Source organism: Protopterus annectens, chromosome 13.part0, assembly GCF_019279795.1.
Source record: "Protopterus annectens isolate FY-2018-M chromosome 13.part0, PAN1.0, whole genome shotgun sequence".
NCBI classification, from domain to species: domain Eukaryota; kingdom Metazoa; phylum Chordata; order Ceratodontiformes; family Protopteridae; genus Protopterus; species Protopterus annectens.
The window spans coordinates 466,669,476-466,691,132 of NC_056747.1; the positions used below are offsets into that span (position 1 = coordinate 466,669,476).

General features: G+C 40.3%; 1 protein-coding gene across 1 annotated transcript in view; it reads right to left on the reverse strand.

The window, feature by feature from the left end:
• Window positions 1-21,657, reverse strand: part of LOC122787918 (unconventional myosin-Vb-like) — a gene marked incomplete at its 5' end in the record, with an annotated part of 1,807,467 nt that overhangs the window by 507,597 nt on the left and 1,278,213 nt on the right. Inside the window, one exon of the mRNA XM_044054844.1 lies at window positions 6,035-6,128. Coding sequence (XP_043910779.1) covers window positions 6,035-6,128 — 94 coding nt within the window. The remainder of the gene's footprint in view (window positions 1-6,034; window positions 6,129-21,657) is intronic.

A 21,657-nucleotide genomic window follows, 5' to 3' on the forward strand; every position in this document is an offset into this window, starting at 1 on the left:
CTACAGAGCACATCCAATAGTCTTTTTCCAAGAATGAAAGAATAGACTGTACAGTGACCATCTGAAACTTGCTCTTTTGTACCGATTTGTTTAGTCTGCTAAGATCCAGAATCTGTCTCCAGTCCCCTGTTTTCTTTCGTATTAAAAAGAACCTTGAGTAAGTTTCAGATCCTCTCTGGTTTGGGGGGACTTCTTGGGTGACTCTTTTGTCTAGCAACCTTTGAAGAGGGAAGGGTATCACTAGGAGTATCCTGAGGCCTAGAGACTCACTGTCCTTGTGGGTGGTGTGGTTTAGAAAGGGGGACACTGGCTGTAACATGGGCATCTGAAGATTTGAAAAGGAGGGTACACTTTGTGTGGCTGAACCAGCCATGGCCTTCTTCAGAGCCTCAAAGACTGACTGCCCCTATAAAGAGAAGGACCCTGGATCCAATAAACCAGAGTCTCAAACTGTAGTCCCCTCAGCTGCAGATAGCCTACCCAAGGTCAAAGCCAGAGCCAAGCTTACCTGCGCCAAGGCTCCGAGAACCAGGGATAGCTCCCATAACTTTGGAGCCAAATCCTGGTCCTCAGACTCAAGATGGCTCTGAGAGCTATCCAGTCCTCACAAGAATGGAGAGCTCAAGGACCAAGTCAGATCTGAGGAGGTGAAAGCCCTCTGATCCAGCGCAGAATGTACCCGGGCATTGGGATCTCTCAGCTCTGAGATTTACCAGCCAGAGGAGGAACAACGGTGGGAGACGTGATGTCAGTCAGATCCTTGGCTCTGGGGCTAGGATCTGATAAAAGTTTTGCCAGAGATGGTGTCCTTAAAAGTCTTAGAACCACCTGGTCCACATCATCATCGAAAAATCTCCTGGTTGAATGTGATGAAGAGGCTGAAGACCTTGACCTGAAGATGAGCAAAGGTACCCACAAGGTAACCCACTCTATAGAGGGGGAGTACCAAGGCCCTTCAATGGAGATTGGACGATGCCTCTGATCCTGATGGACTTCTCCCCTCTGAAGTAGATTTTGAAGTACCAGCCTTTCTGATTCTTGGATCAGACAACTTAGATTTTTTTTTGCATTGACTCCAAAAGATCCTTGGGAGCCAACAAATGTCATTGTTTATGTTTTTCATGCCCGGATGAAGATGAAGAAGATAGGCTGGACTGAGCCAACTTCAATGGAGTTTGTTTCTCAGATCCAGCAATAGCCTCAGCAAAAGGAGAGGTCAGCATTTCCTTTCAACATAAATTTATTCTTGTATTCAACCAGTGCCCTGAGGTTGAACACATGACAAATGAAACAGTCCTCCTGGAGGTGGAAGGGGCACAAACAGTAAACGCATAGACTATGTGCATCACTCATAGGCAATTTTTTGCCAAATTTAGTACATTTTGTAAAACCTTACGGCTTTTTGGGTTTGCTATGCTACACACACACACACACAACCACAGAAAATAATAAAGGGAGAAAAAGGGAAACAGGATAGGGAATGCAACTACCAAGAATAGTAGGTAGAAAGGGGAGGAAGACTACCAACTATGGTAAAAAGAAACTACCCGTAGGTAAGAAGAAACTAGAAGAAATACAGTATAAACACAAAAACACAAGAAAATCAAAGTAAAAAAAGTAAAGAATTTAACTTGTAAACACTTAACTGCCCAGAACTGTATGGTTAACCATGTCTTTGTGAAAGTGGCAAATGAGATCTGAGGTAATGGGAGAAGGTGCATTATGGGTAAGGGGAGGTGCCCAAGAGCTTTGTTGGTTGCCACGAGCTTTTGCAATGGCCGAGTTGGATCCCAGGGCAGTGATCTGAACCGATCAAGTGAGGATAAAGTGAAAATTAACATCATCAGATCTGATTTTTTCTTTTGATAAGAATGCTCACTGATGACTGCAACACAGACAACACTAACATTTTAGCTTCTGGTTGATAGTGCCAGGCAAACAAATTTACTGCATCATTGCTCATTACCACATGCAAAAATTAAGAATCCAATGACACTATAGTGTATTTTGTTTTACTGTATGTGAAGGGCCTAAAGCTACAAAACTGGTATCTGCTAGACTTAACTATAAGCAAGATGAAAATAGAACACTGCCTAAGTTTATGTGAAATTAATCTAGAACTATGTGGCTCTTTCCACAAAGCAACCATTGCACAATGTGGGCACTGCATCCAGGACAGCCAGCATAGGGCAGATGTCTACCTCCAAAAGCTTACCTGTCTACCCACTGGTAATATGTGCAGCAAAGGGTCCAGTCTTATGAAAGAAAGAATATAATACAGGTTTTTTTACGGGATGTCTCGAAGTCTGATGCATACTGTCCATAATTCTATTGACTCTTCCTGTAGCAACCAAACATAATGCAATGCTTTTCTATGGCAATCACTGTGAAAATTGAAATGCTTCTTGACCAACCAACACAAAGTTTCACTTCTTTATAATGTTCTACACCAGAAACATAAGTGGTAAAGGACCCATGTCTATATCAGAAGAATGCAAAGTTCATGTAATCACTGCTGCACAGGTAAAAAACACACACTCTCCAAAGCCAAGAACACAGTATCCATGGGACCTGACAACATCCCAGGCTGTGTTCTACATGAACTACAGAACAAACTGGCACCACACCTAAGTACCATGTTCAGTCATAGCCTCACCTCAGGCTTTGTGCCTACTGAATGGTGCACAGCGATGGTCATCCCACTCCACAAAGGCGGATCCACCACGGACCCCGGGAATGACCGCCCCATTAGCCTGACGAGCCTGATCTGCAAGGCCATGGAATGTATCATCATGGAACTTATAAACAAAGACATTGGTAATCTCCAAACTCTGAACCCCACCCAGTTCAGGTTTGTAAAAGGCAGATCATGTCTCCTAAACCTGACAGACTTCTCTTGAAGCAGTCACCAAAGCCATAGATGAGGGTAAGGTGATTAACACAGCCTATCTAGATCTCGCCAAGGCTTGTGACACCATCCCCCACTCTGGAATTATAGATAAACTCACTAAATTAGGTATAAATCCTTCTGTCACAAGATGGGTTGCCAACTGGCTAACTGAGAGAACCCACACTGTGAAAGTAGCAGACTCCAAATCCGACTTCAGACCAGTGGAGTACCACAGGGTTCAGTCCTAGGTCCTTCTCCTGTTTGGTATCTACTTCTCTGAAGTGCAGGCTAACACAGAAGGTCTTTGGCTAATGAAGTCCACAGATAACTGCAAACTAGGAGCCATAATCAAAACGCCTAATGATGTGGACCATCCTAAAAAAGGGTCTCACTGAGACATATGCCCAGTATCAAAGCCATGGCTTCAAGCTCAATGCCAAAAAGTGCATTGTCATCCCTTTTGGTAAAAACTCTATACCCATGAACTATCACATAGGCGGTAGTCTACTTGACACCAAAAGTGTGATAAGAGACCTTGGGACACAGGTGGACAGTAGTCTCTCCTTTGATAATTACATCACCACAGTAGTCAGGAAATCCTTTTACATGGCACACCATCTCAAAAGGTTTCTCATCCAGGAAAAAAGAGATAATTATTCCCCTCTACTCATCACTCATTAGTCCCATTAGAGAGTACAATGCCCCTTTTGGTATGTACCTCACAAGACATCTAGAACAACTGAAAAGGCTGCAGAAATACCTCACAAAGAGGATTACCGGCCTCAAGCAGATGTCCTACGCAGACAGTCTCAAAAAAAACTCCAGCTTTACTCTGTCACATATCACCTACTCAGAGGCGATCTCTGCCTAACATACAAAGCTATGTCAAACCCAGAGCTGCTGGACATACTCCACTTAAAGAAATCCCAATTCCTCTGAGCTACATGCTCTAGGGACCTAAAGCTTGTCACCACAATAGACAGAACATGCTAGAGGGATAGATTCCTGTCCCAGAGACTTCCCATACTCTGAAACAAACTACCTATCTATATCAAACAAAGATCCTAATTAGCACGCTTCAAGAAAAATCTTGATGATTGGATGGGAAATAGGAAATTCACCCCAGGGATCACTTCTGTGGCTCAGTTCGACATTGGCACAAGAAAATAATTTTCTTGGGTGGCGAAAGCCAGGGTACCTTTTTGGCTAGGCTTATATAGGCCCTAGGGCCAATAGCCTAGCACCTACCTATGAACCTATGATATGTTCCATGGCAGCCATTAAAAATGGGGGAGGGGGTAACCAATAAAATTTTCTATAACATGTTTTCCACTGACAGGCACTAGAGAAAGAAACTTTACAGTGGAAAACAGTGCGTTGCAGATCAAGTCTGACATGATAACCATTGCCCCATGAGGAGACGAGTAGAAAAATCAGTCACACTAGCAAAGGATTTTGTAATGCTGCTAAACAAGATGTCACTATGGCTGCCAATAAAAAAATAGTCAGCTATGGCTAAAGCAGAGGCTCCATACATTTCTTCCAGTCCCAGCCTTCACAGTAGAGTACATAAAGACCTGCATAAGAAACCATGCTACAAAAGCCATACTGAAGCATTAAGCAGATGCAGCTGCTTTCTACCTTGATGTAAAACTGACTGTTAAGTCTTATGCATATATCCAACCAACAGCAACTGCTCAGCACATAAGACCAGCTAAGCCCACTTTTTCTCATCTCACTGAATAATCTGTAGTTTCAATGTAATAGTTTTTTTAATCCAGAATGTAAACTAGAATATTTTCTGCCAATTCTGGCATATTGACCTGCAACCATTCTAAGCAACATTTACGTTTAGTATGTTTTTGTATACTTTAAGTGTGCAAGAAAGGATGACAGACTGACTTGAGCCATCTTAACCGGACGGAATAAGCAAAGTCAAACTCATTACCCATCAACTATAATAATTAACAGTAGTTTTATATTCATGTGCACTTGATGTCACAATCCTGAAAAAACTTTGCATGAAGCATCTACAGATGGATCAACTTTAGAGTCTGGTGTAGCAGAATTTCAAATTAATGGGCATTTGTAGGTGACATATTTCAGCACTTCCGCATTCCATGTGAAGGTAGGCTATTATCATCTAAAACTGAGTTTCCAAATACTCAACCACTAAACTTAATGAATCTAATCAAGTCACTCAAACTCGTCATAGCTCAAACTTACTTAATAAAGAAACATGTGCAAAGTGGCCCTGCCTTGCTTATCATATAATTAAAGACGGGTAAAAAGCTTTACATGAAATCCAACTCTCATGTGACATAATGCTGTAACAGTGTTTCTGGTTACAAGTCTAAAACAGAGATTCAAAGCCTAATGAACCCCAAACACCAAAAACAAAGGCAACAAATTCTCCCTTAGCCTGTAACATGAAAACAGTTTCCAATCAGGACCCTTTGCTCCTTTCCTTTTCCTTCCTTTTACATTCTTATACATCACACAATTGTGATAAGGGAAGTCTGCCTCAGACACAATGTGTGAACTTCTCCATAAACACTGAATGAACAACAAAACCACTTCTAAATCAAAACTCATATCTACAAATAATTACAACAAATTAATCTTAATATAGTTCAAATGCATCAAAACTCACTGCCAACTCTGCTATAAAAAATGTTAAACAAGTGAACCTTCCCCAGTGCACAATCACATAAATGTGCTCATTCTTATAAATAAACAAGTCTAGACTGCTGGTCATCAAATAATACTCCCAACATCTAAGATAATGGTATCTACAGAAGTGTCAAAACAATTTAACCAATCCTGTAAGTCATAAGGATTAATGTAGCTAAAGTAGCTATGTTATCTGGCACCTTGTGCTTTTTCCCAAACTGGCACCCCCTCAATTCTAAGTTGAGGGAAACAAAAGTGACTTGCTACAGTTACAATGCTATACATGAAGCACTTCAGCAATGAAACAAACATAGTATCAACCATTCATATCTGAAATCTGGTACTACACTACTGCCCCATTGGCATTTGCCAATTTTGTCCCTCAACAGCTTGCACCTGGGGGCAGTTACCCCCTTCACCCCACTCTGGCTATGCCTTTCAATAAAAAAGCTACAGAGGTGAACAGCAAACCTGTTAAATCTTGCACTTTCTTCATGTAGACCTTCAGCTGCTTCTTCAACTTACGAACATTCTTATCTTGTGTCTCAAGCTGCTCCATAAGATCCTGAAGCAAGACAAATAGGGTGATGGTCTTTAACAGCAGTTTGTTACTACTTAATGCACTTTTCAACATATTAAAACATTAACTTTGTTAAATTCATATCCGGCATGCCACATTAAATGATCGTTTCAGTCATTTTCAATATACTTAGCTTAATTCTCAAATTTTATTTATAATTCTCAAAACAGAAAAATCAAAATGTTCAGAGAAAATGTTCTCACTACCCATGTTTACATATACAGAACTTCGGAGGTGTAAGTACAACTGCACGTTCTTATTGTTCTAAAGCAGGCTCATTTTTACACGTCCCTTTTCAGACTATGAGCTACCTCTGTTTTAACCTGTTTTACTAGAACCAGCATCTTATTTTAAGTAAAGCAGATCAAGTATACAGTTACAGTGGCTTAAATGAAGCAAGATAATCTGGAACTGCAGATTTTCATGAGGTCATACATCTTAGGTTGTTCACCTAGCTTTGAAGGATATTGGACCTGCTATGAACACAAAGCACAATACGCCAACACAGGGAGGACATGTAGACTCCACACAGAAGGCACCCCAGCTGAAAATCAAACAGGGGAACTTCTTACTGTGAGGTGACAACACAATCCACTGTGCCAACCCCATCACTGTACCTAATACACAAATATAAGTTTCCCTAGTTGTAACAAACAGCAGGTAGAGTTGAAATGGTCTGCATGAAGATGAAATCAGCCAGTACTTAAGGAAATCAATCCAGACTGGAAGGCCTAATAGTAAAAACTAAAACTCAAATACTCAGGCTGCATAATGAAAGAACTCAGAGAAGCAGTTCTTGGCAGACAGGCCTGGTTTGCTAAAGTCCCTGAGGTCAGATTTGGATTCAACTAAACAGCAACAATGAAACCAACCAGAATACATGGTCAGTGCTACTGAAGGCATATAGGACACAGTCTAAATTACAGGCAAGTACTATGCTAATGCTGAAGCATTAAGCAGTTTATCTACTGCAGAAAAGTCTATAGCTTGCACCCAGCTAACCAGCTATTAGGTAAGATATCATGGAAGATGCAATGGTGCAAGCTGAACAAATTAGAAGCTGGACTGCCAAGGATTTGTTACAAGTTCATGAACATGAATTTAAATATTGAACAGTGATACTGGAGCCAGGGTCTAGGCCATTGCTCCCTATTGAAATATCAGCATTTGTAATGCTGAACGATGACAAGCCAGAAAAAGACTATTGAAAATGCAGGAGAAGAGTGAATACTGAACATTGCTCTTCTCCTTATGTGTGTGTGTGTGGGGGGGGGGGGCAAGCCCCCTACAAACTAATATATACTAACTTAAAGGATTCCATACCACAGAGAAAATGGAATACTGAGCAAAACAGCCACCTCAGACTTGGTATATACAAGCCCCATTTTTGACTGTTCAATCTCAGCATTATAGGACTCAATAAAATGGGTCCGACATTTTAAGCAGATAGTTTATGTCATATTATTCCAGAAGCAAATCATTTAAATAGCAGAGAAGATGAGTACTGCTGGGGGGAGTAAATTTAGTCACTCTGGCAAGGTTATTTTGTTCAAACTTTGCATGAAGCAGATTCTGAAATATCCAGAATGAAAGGTATAGCCACATTATAAATATAGTGGCCTGGCATGGATCAGGCTGTGAAAACGGAAATATGGATGAGTGTCAAGCAAGCAGTATATCACCATCAAATGGTCATTCACATCCAAGGGCATGGCCTAAAATGCATATCGGGTATTGTGGCCCATTCCTTTATTTACCCCCCTCTGAATGGTGCTCAAATTGGATGAATGTGTACACTATAAATCCCTGAAGTTGTCAAGCAACTACAAAAACTAACAAGCTGTGGTTTCCAAAGGACTCCTGAAAAGTTTAGTTTGGGACAATAGATATTATTTCATAAATTGGAAATTGCTGATGCATTATTATGAACAAAGCGACAACTGGTATGGGACCAGTGTCTGGTGGAGAACAAAGGGTATTTCCACAAGGTAACCCTGGCAAATAATAGTTTTGTTTGACAAGTAAAATGGAAAACAAGTCCAACAAATACCACTGGTTCCAAGGACAAAGTACTGCAGACAGATGGAAGTATTCACCAAAAACAGTGCAATGAGAAACACACAGCTCCATGAAATTTAAAAACAAAACAAGGTGTTTCGCATTCACAGTCACTTTTTCAAACATCACTTCTTCAAACAAATATTAATCAGCTGTAATGCTACACATTTAAAGCAATGTACATCACCTTTTTCATTAACCTGTCTGGCTAATGCACTCCTCACACTTCTTTTTTTCATAACACACACACACATATATTATATATATATATATATATATATATATATATATATATATATATATATATATATATATGTATATATATATATATATATGCTTGCTAATGCATTCCTTTAATATATATATATATATATATATATATATATATATATATCTTTGCTTGCTAATGCATTCCTTTACCCATCTATTAGCCTTTCCAAATATAAAACATATTTGGCACACACAAAGATAAACCAGATATCATCTGACAGTTTACATAGAAGTGAAAAGTATATTTCTTCATTGTGACTGGATGAATAAAAGTCTGAGACATATTTGCAATAATTACATCTCTGAAAGACCTGTGTGCTTATATATTCAGATAGCTTCCTTCTTATTATAACATAACTGACTCTTCATGTTCATTCAGTATTTAAAAGTGAAACAAATACATCACCGATAGTATTTGCAATGAATTTGCAGTTAAAATATCCTAGGTCTTAACTACTCTGCATGCTGTACTAACATCCCTGAAATATTAAAAAGGAAATCTTGGTCTCTTTTCCTCAGTGTTTCTTATATTCACAACTCTCTCAGTGAAAAGGGGTTTTGTAATGCTTGATCAAGAATTAACATCTACTAAGTCAAATTTATCTCTTCACTTCTATATCCTCCAGTATAAAATCTTTCATGTACCTCTAGTAATACAGCATTATCACTTAACAATTGGCCCTTAAATTGTTCCTATATATAAATTTAAGGTAAATACTAATATGGCAAGGAAAGAATTGCTTTTGCAGTCCTTTCATAATTTAGTATCCCTCTGACCATACATATAATGATATACAATGACATTAAGAAACATTTTTGAATAATCAGCTACAAACCATAAAAACAGTCATACTGAGTATCTGTCATTCACAAAATATGTGGTCGACATATCTATACTATTTTAGTTGTCGCACTACTTTCCAGAAAAGAAATATAGTCAAAGAACTGATGGTCCATTTATCTACACTTATCTCTGATGACAGCAATTTTCGTGTTGAAATGAACTTGATTTTTTATGTTTATCGAGAGACACTATCCACGCTCTATTAGAGAATTTAAAGAAGCTGATCTAAATGTCTGCAAAAAAGTAGTAAAGCAGGGTGTATTTGTTATACCTTACAACACAGAACCTCACAAAATTAAGAACATTTAAACTTCAAATTGGTACTTTATCTTTACTGAAAAGCTTAAAAGGAAATTAGGGAAGATCCCACCCTTTTTACATATGGTAGGGGTAGGAATATTAAGGAATTAGTTGAAACTACCTTTCATACTAATTGACGATAGGTACAGATCAAAAATGTCAAAATGTGGTACATGCTCAATTTGTACATATATTAATGAAGGTCCTTATGCTGTGGTTAAAGATTTCCACAGAACTATTAGCTGTCCAGGACATATCAACTGTAATTCTATGGAAATTGTTTTTCATGCTACCTGTATTTCACGCAATGCATTCGACATTGGGAAAACTAAAAGGAAATTTAGGGATAGCATTCACGAACCTCTTAGGGATATAAAGAATCATAAAATCAACAATGCTTTATACAGACACTCCCGCAACTGTTTGAACATTAAGAGGTTTACTTCTTTTGTGATTGATAGAGTCAAGTTTAACGTTAGAGGGGTCAATGCAGAGAATCACTGGAATATAAGGGGCTATGTTGCCATATTAGATTAAATGTTACTAATCTGCCACGTCTGAATGACAATTTGTCTTTTGTTTTAAATAGAAGGTAGTGCATGAATCTGACCTTTATATTTAATCATTTTTTAATATCTGAAATATATTAACAGCTCCCTCTTATTCGTTTTACTTATTTTTATTTTCATTTTACTTCATATTATATTTATTTTTATGTATTCAATGACAATATGTTGTACTGAATTAGATCAATTATTCTGACTACTACCAATTGATTTAATGTTTGGTATGTGACTGGCTCTTGCTTTATGAACTGACCTGCTGTTTTTGGAGATGCACTCTGATGAAGTTCCATATGAATGTATCTGGGATGAAAGCATTTAGTGTGTATTGTTTTTAAAGTGTGTTATAGCTTAATAAAGTCCACTTATTCTTTGGTGCTTCACATGTTCCTGCATGCAATGTATGGTTACTGGTTTCTACTGCATGTGTGTTTACTGTTTACATGTGGTCAACATGTTCATGCCCATTCAACAAACATTTCTGCCACTTAGAAGTACTAAGTTGGTATAGCTATTGGCAAAGCATGTACCCTTAGCTACATCTACTGCGTTAAGAGAGATCAAGAAAAATAGCACCACTGATATGGAGTCATCTGATAAAGATAGGGGAGTGGTGGAAATGGGCAGGTATGTCTATGCTATATGGAACAAACATGTGGTCTTATTAATTAACATCAGTTATCAGTGCTGAGTTTGCAACTGACTGAAATAATAAATATTGTAGTGAGAGAATGAATAAGCCTACCACAGTCACATTTTCCAATATATCCAAAAGCTGCATTAAAGAAAGAAGTAACACTGAATACCATGAATCACTACAAAGACGGAAGTTCTCCAGTGCTAAAGAAGCAGTTGATATGGTGAGAATGTTGTAGTTGTTTGTCTTTTCCCGGTTAAGGGGTCGCCACAGCAGGAACTCCGGTCCGCTAATGATTGGCAGTTAGTTTTTATGGTGTTGAGTTGCCAGCCCAATGCCCAACCTTCAACGAAGGCACGCCCATTCAACGCATGCCTTTCGAACGTCCACTCGACCGTGGGGAGGACATGCAGACTCCACACAGAAGGCACTCCCAACACAAGCCGAGAATCGAACGGGAGAACCTCTTGCTGTGAGGCAACAACGCAATAACTTTCCTAAAAGCATAACACAGCCTCTCACACTTTACATGGTTCTATGGAAGGTAGGCATTGGGTAGTAGAGTTGTGCAAGTAAGCTTACTGTAACAGCAGATGATCAAGTGATCACTGCTGCAGCAGCCTAAGCTATGTAGGTTATATCCTGGTTTAATAACTAAACATTAAATAGCAGTGTTAATGTTTGGTTCTTAAACCTGGTGTAAAGTACTGCCGTGTGTTTCCATCAATTTTTTGTGTTTGGTTAAGCAGTTATTTCCAGTGTTCTTTGATATAGGTTATATATAACAGCTATCTGACTTACAAAGTTTCAGGGCATCATCTTTCACATGCCCAAACCATTAAGCAGCTTGAACTAAGCTGTCTATAAGCCAGGTTTGGGTGCTAAGCCCTTCAAATTGTGTGTCAACTAAGAGATGGTGGCCGAGACCTGACAGGACAAACCTAGGTGTAAAAATATATATAAATGTCTATAATATGGCAGAACAGCATATTAAAAAACAAGGAGAAAGGCAAGAGAGCAGTTACTACAGCAGTGATCATTTGACACCTACAGTTATGGTAAGTTTACTTGCACAACTGTACCATATTCATCAGCCTGATCACTGTTTCAGTACCCTAAGCTATATGGTAAATTACTCGAGCTTACAACATTTGAGACATGGAAGGGGAAGAGTCCAGGAGCCACTGGAGAATGGTCCTTGCAAACACAGATCTAGACCTAGAGAAGGAATCAAACTTTGTAAAAGTATGTACAGATGGTCAAGTTGCTACTTTTAGAATACATCCCTTTCCAAAAAGCCATGAATGAAGCCAAGGCCCTAGTAGAGTGAGCCTTGACCCTGCCTGGAATAGTTTTGTTGTGGTGAGAACAACAAAAGATAATAGCCTATGACAAAAGTACAGTTGTGTACACTTACCATAAATGTAAATATTTGAGTGTATTCACTGTAGCAGTCCTGACTATTGGGATTTCCTGCCTTGAAAGCACTCTGTCAGCCCAACTACCAGAGAAAAGTCTTTCCAACTCCCAGGCTGGCAGACACCCAGACCGTCAGCATGCTCAGGTATAAAGATAGCCAGCCTGTGTCAGAACATCAGTCTTTTATTGCCCCCCCTCCAAATAAGAGGAATCCTGAGAATACGGAGCCATCCCAAAGGATAGCTTGGCAGAGGAAGAGAGGCCAAGGAAGGGACACCTTTGGCTGTGCTGAACAGTCAGATAATGCCTATTGGCAGGCTAAGGGGGTAGGTGGGTGGGAAAGAAGACTGCAACAGTGAATACACTTGAACATCTACATTTATGGTAAGTGTACACCAACTGTACTATGTTCTTTGTGTTTCACTGTTACAGTCCTGACTACTGGGAATATTCCCAAAGCACAAGAGAGGGTGGAAGGATGCTAGGGCATACAGAGGATGCCCTCCAGGATAGCAGTGGCAAACCCAGATCTAGATTTGGAGAAGGATGTTAAATGGTAGTGTTTGGTGAAAGTATGCACTGAAGACTAGGTGGCTGCCTCTAAAATGTCCTTGGTGGGAACCCCCTTGATGAAGGCAGCAGAAGTAGCATTAGTCTTGGTGGATTGAGATCTAATCCCAATTGGGATACCTTGCCATCAAAGTTATAGTAAAAGGTGATGCAATGGAAGATCCATTTGGAAATAGTTGGCTTGGAAATTGTCTTGCCTTCGGCACCTGGGGCAAAGGTAATGAAAAGCTTCTCAGTTTTTCTCAAAACTTTTGTCTTATCCAGGTAAAAATGTAGCTGTCTGTGAACTTCCAAGGAATGCAGAATTCTCTCACCTTTATTTTGAGGGTTGGGGAAGACGGTTGATAGATGGATGGCCTGATTCACGGTAATGTCAGAGATCACCTTGGGCATGAAGGATAGGTTGGTCCTAACAGAAACCCTATCCTTGTGAAAAATAAGGAAGGGTTTAACTGCCATGAGGGCCTGCATTTCAGAAACTTTCCTACCTGAGGTGATAACTAGTAGTATACCTGTTTTCTAAGTCAGAAACTTGAGATCAGTAGATGCTGCTGGTTCAAAGGGAGGCAAAGTTAACTTTTCTAAAACACAGTTCAGGTCCCATGGAGGCAGAAGCTTCATTCTGGGAGACCTAATGTGTATGACCCCCCTGAGAAATTGTCATAAGAGTGGGTGTAAAAGATATGAGACTAGAAAGGCACATAAGCAGAAATGGTAGAAGCACGGATTTTAATTGAAGAGTACGATTTAGCAGTGAAGTCAGGTAGTCCAGGATGCTGGTAATGTGAATTGCCTGTGGTTCTGGGTGGTGGTCTTTGCACCAAATAGAGAAGCTTTTCCATTTGGCTTTGTAAGATTTCCTAGTGCTAGGTCTTCTGGACTCCTGGTGGATGTCTAGTACCTGCTTACTTAGGGTGATCCCTGTGTAGGCTGTTGTGGGATCATCCATGCTGCCAAGCTGAGGGTTGGCAGGTTGGGGTGAACAACCCTTCCCTCGTTTTGAGTGAATAGGTCCACCCTCTGAGGCAGAATCCACTGTGCCTGGTTGGAGAGCTGGAGGAGGAGGGGGTACCAATGCTGTCTGGGGCTGTCAGTATTGTTCTTGGGCTGTCCTTCCTTATCTTGAGCAGGACCCAAGGAATTATGGGCATTGGGGGAATGCATAAATGAGTAGTTGGGTCCATGGGAAGGAGAAGGCATCTGTTTTATAGGCTGACTGCTGTTTGATCCTGGTGCAAAATTTATGCAAATATACATTCTGTTTGTATGCAGAGAGATGCAATTGAGGAACCCCCCCCCCCCGAGACTGGGTTAAGGTCTGGAAGATCTCTGGGTACAGGCACCATTCATGAGGGTCCATAAGATTCCTGCTGAGGCAGTCTGCTAGAACATTCTGAACTCCTGGCAGGTATTGTGCTAAGAGATGGAGTCCCAAGGTATGTGCTGTTTCCCAGACTTGCAATGCTAGATGACACCGGGGGGGGGGGGGATAGGAGTATGTTCCTCCCAGTCTGTTAACATACCACATTACTGTGGTGATGTCCATCTTTACAAGCACAATGTCAGCAGTCCATTTTTCTTGGAAGGCTATTAGGCCTTTTTGTACAGCCATGAGTTCCAATTAATGTGCCCATTTCTGAACTTGATTTCCCCACTTCCCCTGGTAGGTTGTGGAAGTGCCCCCCCAGGTTGTCTCTGAGGCATCTGTTTTAAGTCTGTCTCTGAAGACTGAATATGTTGTGGGAGCAAGTCAGTGCTCACCATGCAAACTCCAGTGTTTGAGGAAAGGAATGAGGGGCATCGGTCTCTCTAGTGGATGGGAGTTCTAGCACCATATGTTCCTGAGATACCACTGCAACTTCATGTGCAGTTTGGCAAGGGGGATCATGAGGATGCATGAAGCCATGTACTCCAGGGCTCTTAAGAATTCCCTTGCTGAAATCTGATCCCTCATTTGGATCCTTTGAAAGTAATCTGTTAGGAAGGGCAGTTTTTCTGGGGGTGGGTGAAGCCCTCTGGAGAGTGGTGTCCAGGAGGGCCCCCAGGAAACAATCTTTTGGGTAGGAAAAGTGATGGACTTCTGGGGGTTCAATGTGAACCCCAAAGAAGATAGGAGGGTTCTGGGTGAATTTGAGATCCTGGAGTAGTTTGCAGGGATCTGGTGACTGTATAAGACAGTTGTCCAGGTAGGGACAGATTTGTATTCTCTTGATTCTGCAGAAGATTATTACTGAAGCCAGGCACTTTGTGAACACTCTTGGTGCAGCAGATATGCCAAAGGGTAGAGCAGAAAATTGATAATGACTGGATCCTGCCCTGAAGCAAAGGAACTTTCTGTGGGACTCCTATAGTAGGAATGTGAAGGTAGGCATCCCTTAGATCTAGAGAGACCATGAAGTCCTGCAGGGATGGCATGGGAAGGAGCTTTTGAAGAGTTAACATTTTGAATTTGGACACTAAGAGAAACTGGTTGAGTTTTGGCAGGTCCAGGAAAGGGTGCCAAGAGCTTTCTTTCTTAAGTACCAGGAATAGTCTGGAATAGAATCCTATTCCCTGCTGAGGAGGAGGGACTGGCTCTACTGCTCCTTACACACAAAGATTCTGAATTTGAACCAGGGCCTCTGTCATTTGGTTTAGGGTGAGATCTGGAAAACCTGAGGATTTTAATTGCTCTTTCAAAGACAGCTTGTAGCCATTTGCAATAATGTATAGAACCCACTTGTCTGAAGTAATTAGAGTCCAGGTATGATAGAAAAGAGACAGCCTTCCTCCTAGCTTTGGGGAAGGGGTGAAGTTGGGGGTGGCTGAGTGACTGAGAGTCCCTGGAAGTGGCTTGGGGTCTAGAACTTCCTTGTCTTGAGGTTTCTTAGGTCCACTGCCTGCCTTTTTGCAGGAGTTGCCTCTGCCTATGTGATTTTTCCCTTTGAGGTTTCCTCTAGCTATTTCCAGGCAGGGAGGGAAAGGACCAGTGCTTAGGGAAGTTTCTATTGAATCTGCTGTGGGGCTGCACCTGAAGGAAATCTTTCACAGTTTGCAAAGAGTTAGCTTTGTCCTCCATCTTTTCCAGCACTTACTCTGCTTTTGGGCCAAAAAGAACATTCTTGTCAAGGGGGACATCTAACAGATTAGATTTGACATGGTTCAGCAGGGCTTGTTCTCGGAGCCAAGCATATCTTCTAATCACTGACCCAATAATGACAACTCTGCAAGATGCTTCCATGACATCATACCCACAGTGTAGGGAATGCTTAGCTACCTGTACACTAGCATGACAGCATTCTGACAATTCCTTGGAAAGGTTTCTGTCCTCCAGGGCAGACACCTTCTGTTTAAGTTGGTCAAGGATAGTCTGCTGGTACTCATTCATATGAAATTTGCAGTCGAGGGCCCTCATAGTTAGTGTGGCAGAGTTATAGACGTTCTTGCCAAACTTGTCAAAGGCCCTGCTTTCTATCTGTAGGAAGAGAATTTCCAGAAGAACTGGATCTGGCTCCCTTTGGTGCTGGCATGATCACTTCAGAGTCAGCAGAGGGGTTTTGTAGAGAAATTTGTAGGATTCTTAAACACGATAAAACCTGTCTGGTTTTCAAGGGTCAAGAGATGGGGAGTTGGGCTTAAGAGAAGATTCCTAGAAGACATCATCCACCACTTTCAGAACTGGAGGGACAGCCAAAGGCTTATGTTCCAGTAAGTTTCAGGAACTCCCTAACCCTCTTCTTAGCCTGTGGGTAATCCTGAGCCTCCCATTGGAAACGCTGTCTCATGGCATGCGGGGTCTCCCCAAAGGTGAAATCTTCTGCTGGGGAGGCAGAAGGGAAAATCTCTTCAGAGTGAGAGTCCTCATACATAGTGTATGAAGGGCCCTCCTCAGATCCACAGTCTTCTGTGTCTGAGTCCTCCCCAGACATGGGGGGATCCTGATAAATATGAGGGCTCATCTCTTTTCCTTTTACCAGTGGCAACAGTTTGTTTAGACCTGACAAGAGAAAGAAGATCTTCTGCCAGTCATATAAGGTCCTGCTGAGAACCCTGTGGAAGTGAGACAGAAGGTTTAACTGCAGGCCTAGGTACAGAAGGCCTCCTAGGAGTGTTTAAGGTCTTAGGCTTAGGAGGGTCTAGCACTCTTCATGCCAGTCTGACGAGGATGCTGAAAATGTACTGAAGTTGCAGTAGGCCAAGGCCTTACTGCCTTGGATCCCGGGAACTACCGTCCCATCAGTCTGACATGCCTGATTGGCAAGGGCATGGAATGCATTATCATGGAACTTATAAACAAAGACAATGGCAACCTTCAAACACTGGACCCCACCCAGTTTGGGTTCGTGAAGGGCCAATCTTGTCTCCTGAACCGATTGATTTCTTCAAATCAGTCTCCAGAGCTGTGGATGAGGGTAAGGCAGTCCACACAGCCTATCTGGACCTCAGGGCCTTCGACACCATCCTCCACTCTGGAATCATAGATAAACTTACTGAGCTGGGCATAAATCCCTATGTCACTCGATGGGTTGCCAACTAGCTTACTGACAGAACCCAGACTGTGAATGTAGCCGACTCCAGATCTAGCTCCAGACAAGTGGTGTACACCTCAGGGTTCAGTCCTGGGACCGCTCTTGTTTGGCATCTACTTCTCTGAAGTAGAGGCCAGCACTAACAGACTCTGGCTAACAAAGTTCGCAGATGACTGTAAACCGGGAGCCATTATTGAATCCCCAAATGATGTGGATATTCTACAAAAGGGCCTTACAGAAACAGACACTTGGTGCCAGAGCCATGGGCTCAAGCTTAATGTCAAGAAATGTATTATCATCCCCTTTGGGGAAAAAACATGTACCCGTGAATTACCACATAGGTGGCAGTACACAAAATACCAAAGGTGTGATGAGAGACTTGGGGACACAGGTGGACAGTGGTCTCACCTTCGATAACCACATCACCACAACAGTCAAGAAATCCTTCTATATGGCACACCATCACTAAGGGCTTTTCATCCAGAAAAAAAGAGGTCATTGTCCCACTGTACTCATCCCTCATTAGACCCATTATAGAGTATAACTCCCCATTTAAAATGTACCTCACAAGACATCTGCAACAGCTGGAAAAAACACAGAAATATCTCACTAAAAGAATCACAAGCCCAAAGCAGATGCCATATGCTGCCCGCCTAAAGAAAAAACTCCAGCTATACTCTGTGGCATATCGTCTACTCAGAAGCAATCTCTGCTTAACATACAAGGCCATGTCAAACCCTGAGCTGTTGGACATGCTCCACTTAAAGAAATCCCAATCCCTCAGAGCCACAAGCTCCAGGGATCTAAACATTGTCATCTCAATGAACAAAACATGCTGGAGGGATAGGTTCTTGACCCAGAGACTCCCCAGGCTCTGAAATAGACTGTCCATACATGTGAAGCATAGCGCCTCCTTGGCCCTCTTCAAAAGGAACCTTGATTGAATGGGAGATAGAAATTCACAAAACGCCAACTTTAATGAACGAAGCTTTCGGGTACTCTACCCTTCATCAGCATATACAGACATATTCTATTCACATTTATATAGAGGCTCAATTAATGTCACATGTTTACACCAGCCACTAAAATCACAATAATAAAATTTGCGTAAGGCTATTTAATTTTAAAACATGCCATATATTGTATTATACATTTAAAACAATATCTATATAAACTATAAAACTAATATAAAGATATAAAAAATATACATATCAAAATATACATATATATATATATAAATTCTAAATAAATCTATTCATCATAAATTATCATACTGTCGTTTCACTAACACAGGTTTTATACTAATGGCATTGTTAAGGCCAGGGCTCACATCAGCCTGCAGTCTTATTATCCATTGTAGCTCCCTAATTTCCAAAGCATTATTTAGATCACCACCCCTTATACCCAAATCAACTGTGTCTATACATCTAAATTTAAATCTATGTGTCGTTTCCTCCATAATATGCTTATATAGAGCATTAGTTTGAATTTTTCTATTAATTTCTGACTTATGCTCGACCACACGGTCTTTCAGTCGTCTTATTGTCTTACCCACATAAAATTTTTCACAGTTGTTGCAGGTGGCAAGATATACTAATTGGGATGTATTGCAGGTCGCTCTGCATTTAAAGATATAACTAACATTGCTTATTGGGTGTCTAAATGGTTCATTAGATTGTAAAATATCTTCACAACAGCTACTGTGTTAGTGAAACGACAGTATGATAATTTATGATGAATAGATTTATTTAGAATTTATATATATATGTATATTTTGATATGTATATTTTTTATATCTTTATATTAGTTTTATAGTTTATATAGATATTGTTTTAAATGTATAATACAATATATGGCATGTTTTAAAATTAAATAGCCTTTCGCAAATTTTATTATTGTGATTTTAGTGGCTGGTGTAAACATGTGACATTAATTGAGCCTCTATATAAATGTGAATAGAATATGTCTGTATATTTTGATATGTATATTTTTTATATCTTTATATTAGTTTTATAGTTTATATAGATATTGTTTTAAATGTATAATACAATATATGGCATGCTTTAAAATTAAATAGCCTTACGCAAATTTTATTATTGTGATTTTAGTGGCTGGTGTAAACATGTGACATTAATTGAGCCTCTATATAAATGTGAATAGAATATGTCTGTATATGCTGATGAAGGGTAGAGTACCCGAAAGCTTCGTTCATTAAAGTTGGCGTTTTGTGAAAACTTGTGTCCTAAGATAGAAATTCACCCCAGGGATCATGTCAGTCACCCTGCTAGACAGGGGTTCAGGGAAGTAAATATTGTGGGAAGAAATATCTGGGGAATTGTTATGGCTAGGCTTGTATAGGCCCTAGGGCTGATAGCCTTGTACCAACCTATGAGCCTATGGGAAGAGAATCAAGTGGAGATGTTGCCCGAAGGCCTACGCATTTATCTTTCTTGCGTTTAGGCTAATCAAATTTGGTATGACCAATGCATGCCATAAATGACGGTGGAACAGATTGTTGGCTAAGAAACTTTGCAAGAAATTCAGCCTTATGCCTGATGGTTCTAGTATTAAACTGTGCATAAATGCAACATCTAGCAACGTCGTGATCAGGGCCTAGGCAAGTAACACCAATGGACTGAAAGTCCTTTTGTGGGATCTCTTTACCACAACAGAGACAAATTATTGATGTTATCTGACAACAGCAAAGAAAGAAGAGACTCCTCAACAGGGTACTTATCTGTCCGATGACACTTCTCACTGGTATGAACTGACCAAGGCACTTGAATGCTGCTTAGGTGCTTCAGGTCTTCCATGGCAAGAAAAGACTGGTATTCTGATGCAGGCTGGCTACATTTATACCTGAACATACTGACATCTGTCTGGGCGTCTGCCAGCCTGGGAGACAAAGACTTCTCTCTAGTAGTTGGGCTGACCGAGAGCTTTCAAGGCAGAAATCAAAAACTCAAGACTGCAACAGTGAAACATGAAGATCGTCATTTGGAAATATTGTGCTGTGAGACAGGATGTCCTTTCTTCTTACCTTCACAAGAAATGAACAAGTGATTAGAAGATATGAAAGATTTTGTTTAATCAAGATAGTGTTCATGTTGCTTGTGGATATCAAAGGAAGAGAGTACCCTTTTTTCCCTCATTTTTGGGTTCAGGAAAGAAAACAGTGAGATGGATAGCTTGCTTAAAATAAATCTGGATACCACTTTATGCATAATAGGAGAATTAGTTCTCAAGGAAACTTTTCATTGGGGAAATGAGATAGGGCTCACTTGTCATACGAGCCTGTAGAGTTCAGTACAATAGTTTTCCTTGTTAAGAACTTCATATTAGCATGATAAACTGGTTCAAAATAAAGCAACTGTTACCTTCTCTAACACAAAAATAAGTTCCCAAGGAGAAGCCACCAGTTTTCTAGGAGGTGTCTTATGCAAAACTCCTTTAGAAAACATTTTCACATGATTCATGAGGGGGATTCATGAGCAGACATACTAAAATGTCCCACAAGTGAACCTTTATAGAAAAGTAAGATGGGCCAAATACTGTAAAAACAGAGAAACGGTAAACAAGAATGGGTGCTGGTCATGCTGTTGACACCAACTAGAAAACCTTTTCCATTTTCTAATATATGACTTTTGAGTAGCATACTTTTTTTTTTTTTTTTAAAAAGAAACATCTTTATTATGTATGACATAGGCCATGTCACAGGTATATAAATGACAAACCATAGAGAGACAATCTCAGTTGTAAACATTATACATTCCAAACAGTGCTGACAACTGTAGCTGCAAACATTATACATCACTTTCAATGTAAACTACGACTTCATTTGTCATCAAAGTAATTAAAGTAATTCGAAGTATCTCAGTGTGTGTGCTTATAACTGTGTATGTATGTCAAAGAGTTCACTCTGTGTAAGGTGCAACTATCTCATGTAATTCAACTGAAGCATAGTTTGAAGAAAAGTTCTTATGCTGGGTGTGGCTGTTCGCAAAGTGCCACCATTACTGAGTGCTTCTTGCGCTGTAAAGAGTTGCTTGGCAAGGCAATGCCATTTTGGGAACATTTCAGTGTATTGCATCTAGTAATTTACAAACTGCTCATACCTCAAAAGATATTGAATTTGGCAACCAAAATCTGATTATTCGTATTGTGCAATTACTTAAGTTTCTTGCATTAAATAAAGGTGTTTCTTACAAAAGATGACAAGAGTATTCCAGTATTTGCGAATTGCTCAGTTATTTGGCAAAGTTCTTGAATGTTTCTTAAAGTGACGACTTTGAGTGATAATGCCTGACTGTTTCATGCCTGCCTTTATCGATAAATTTCCATGCAA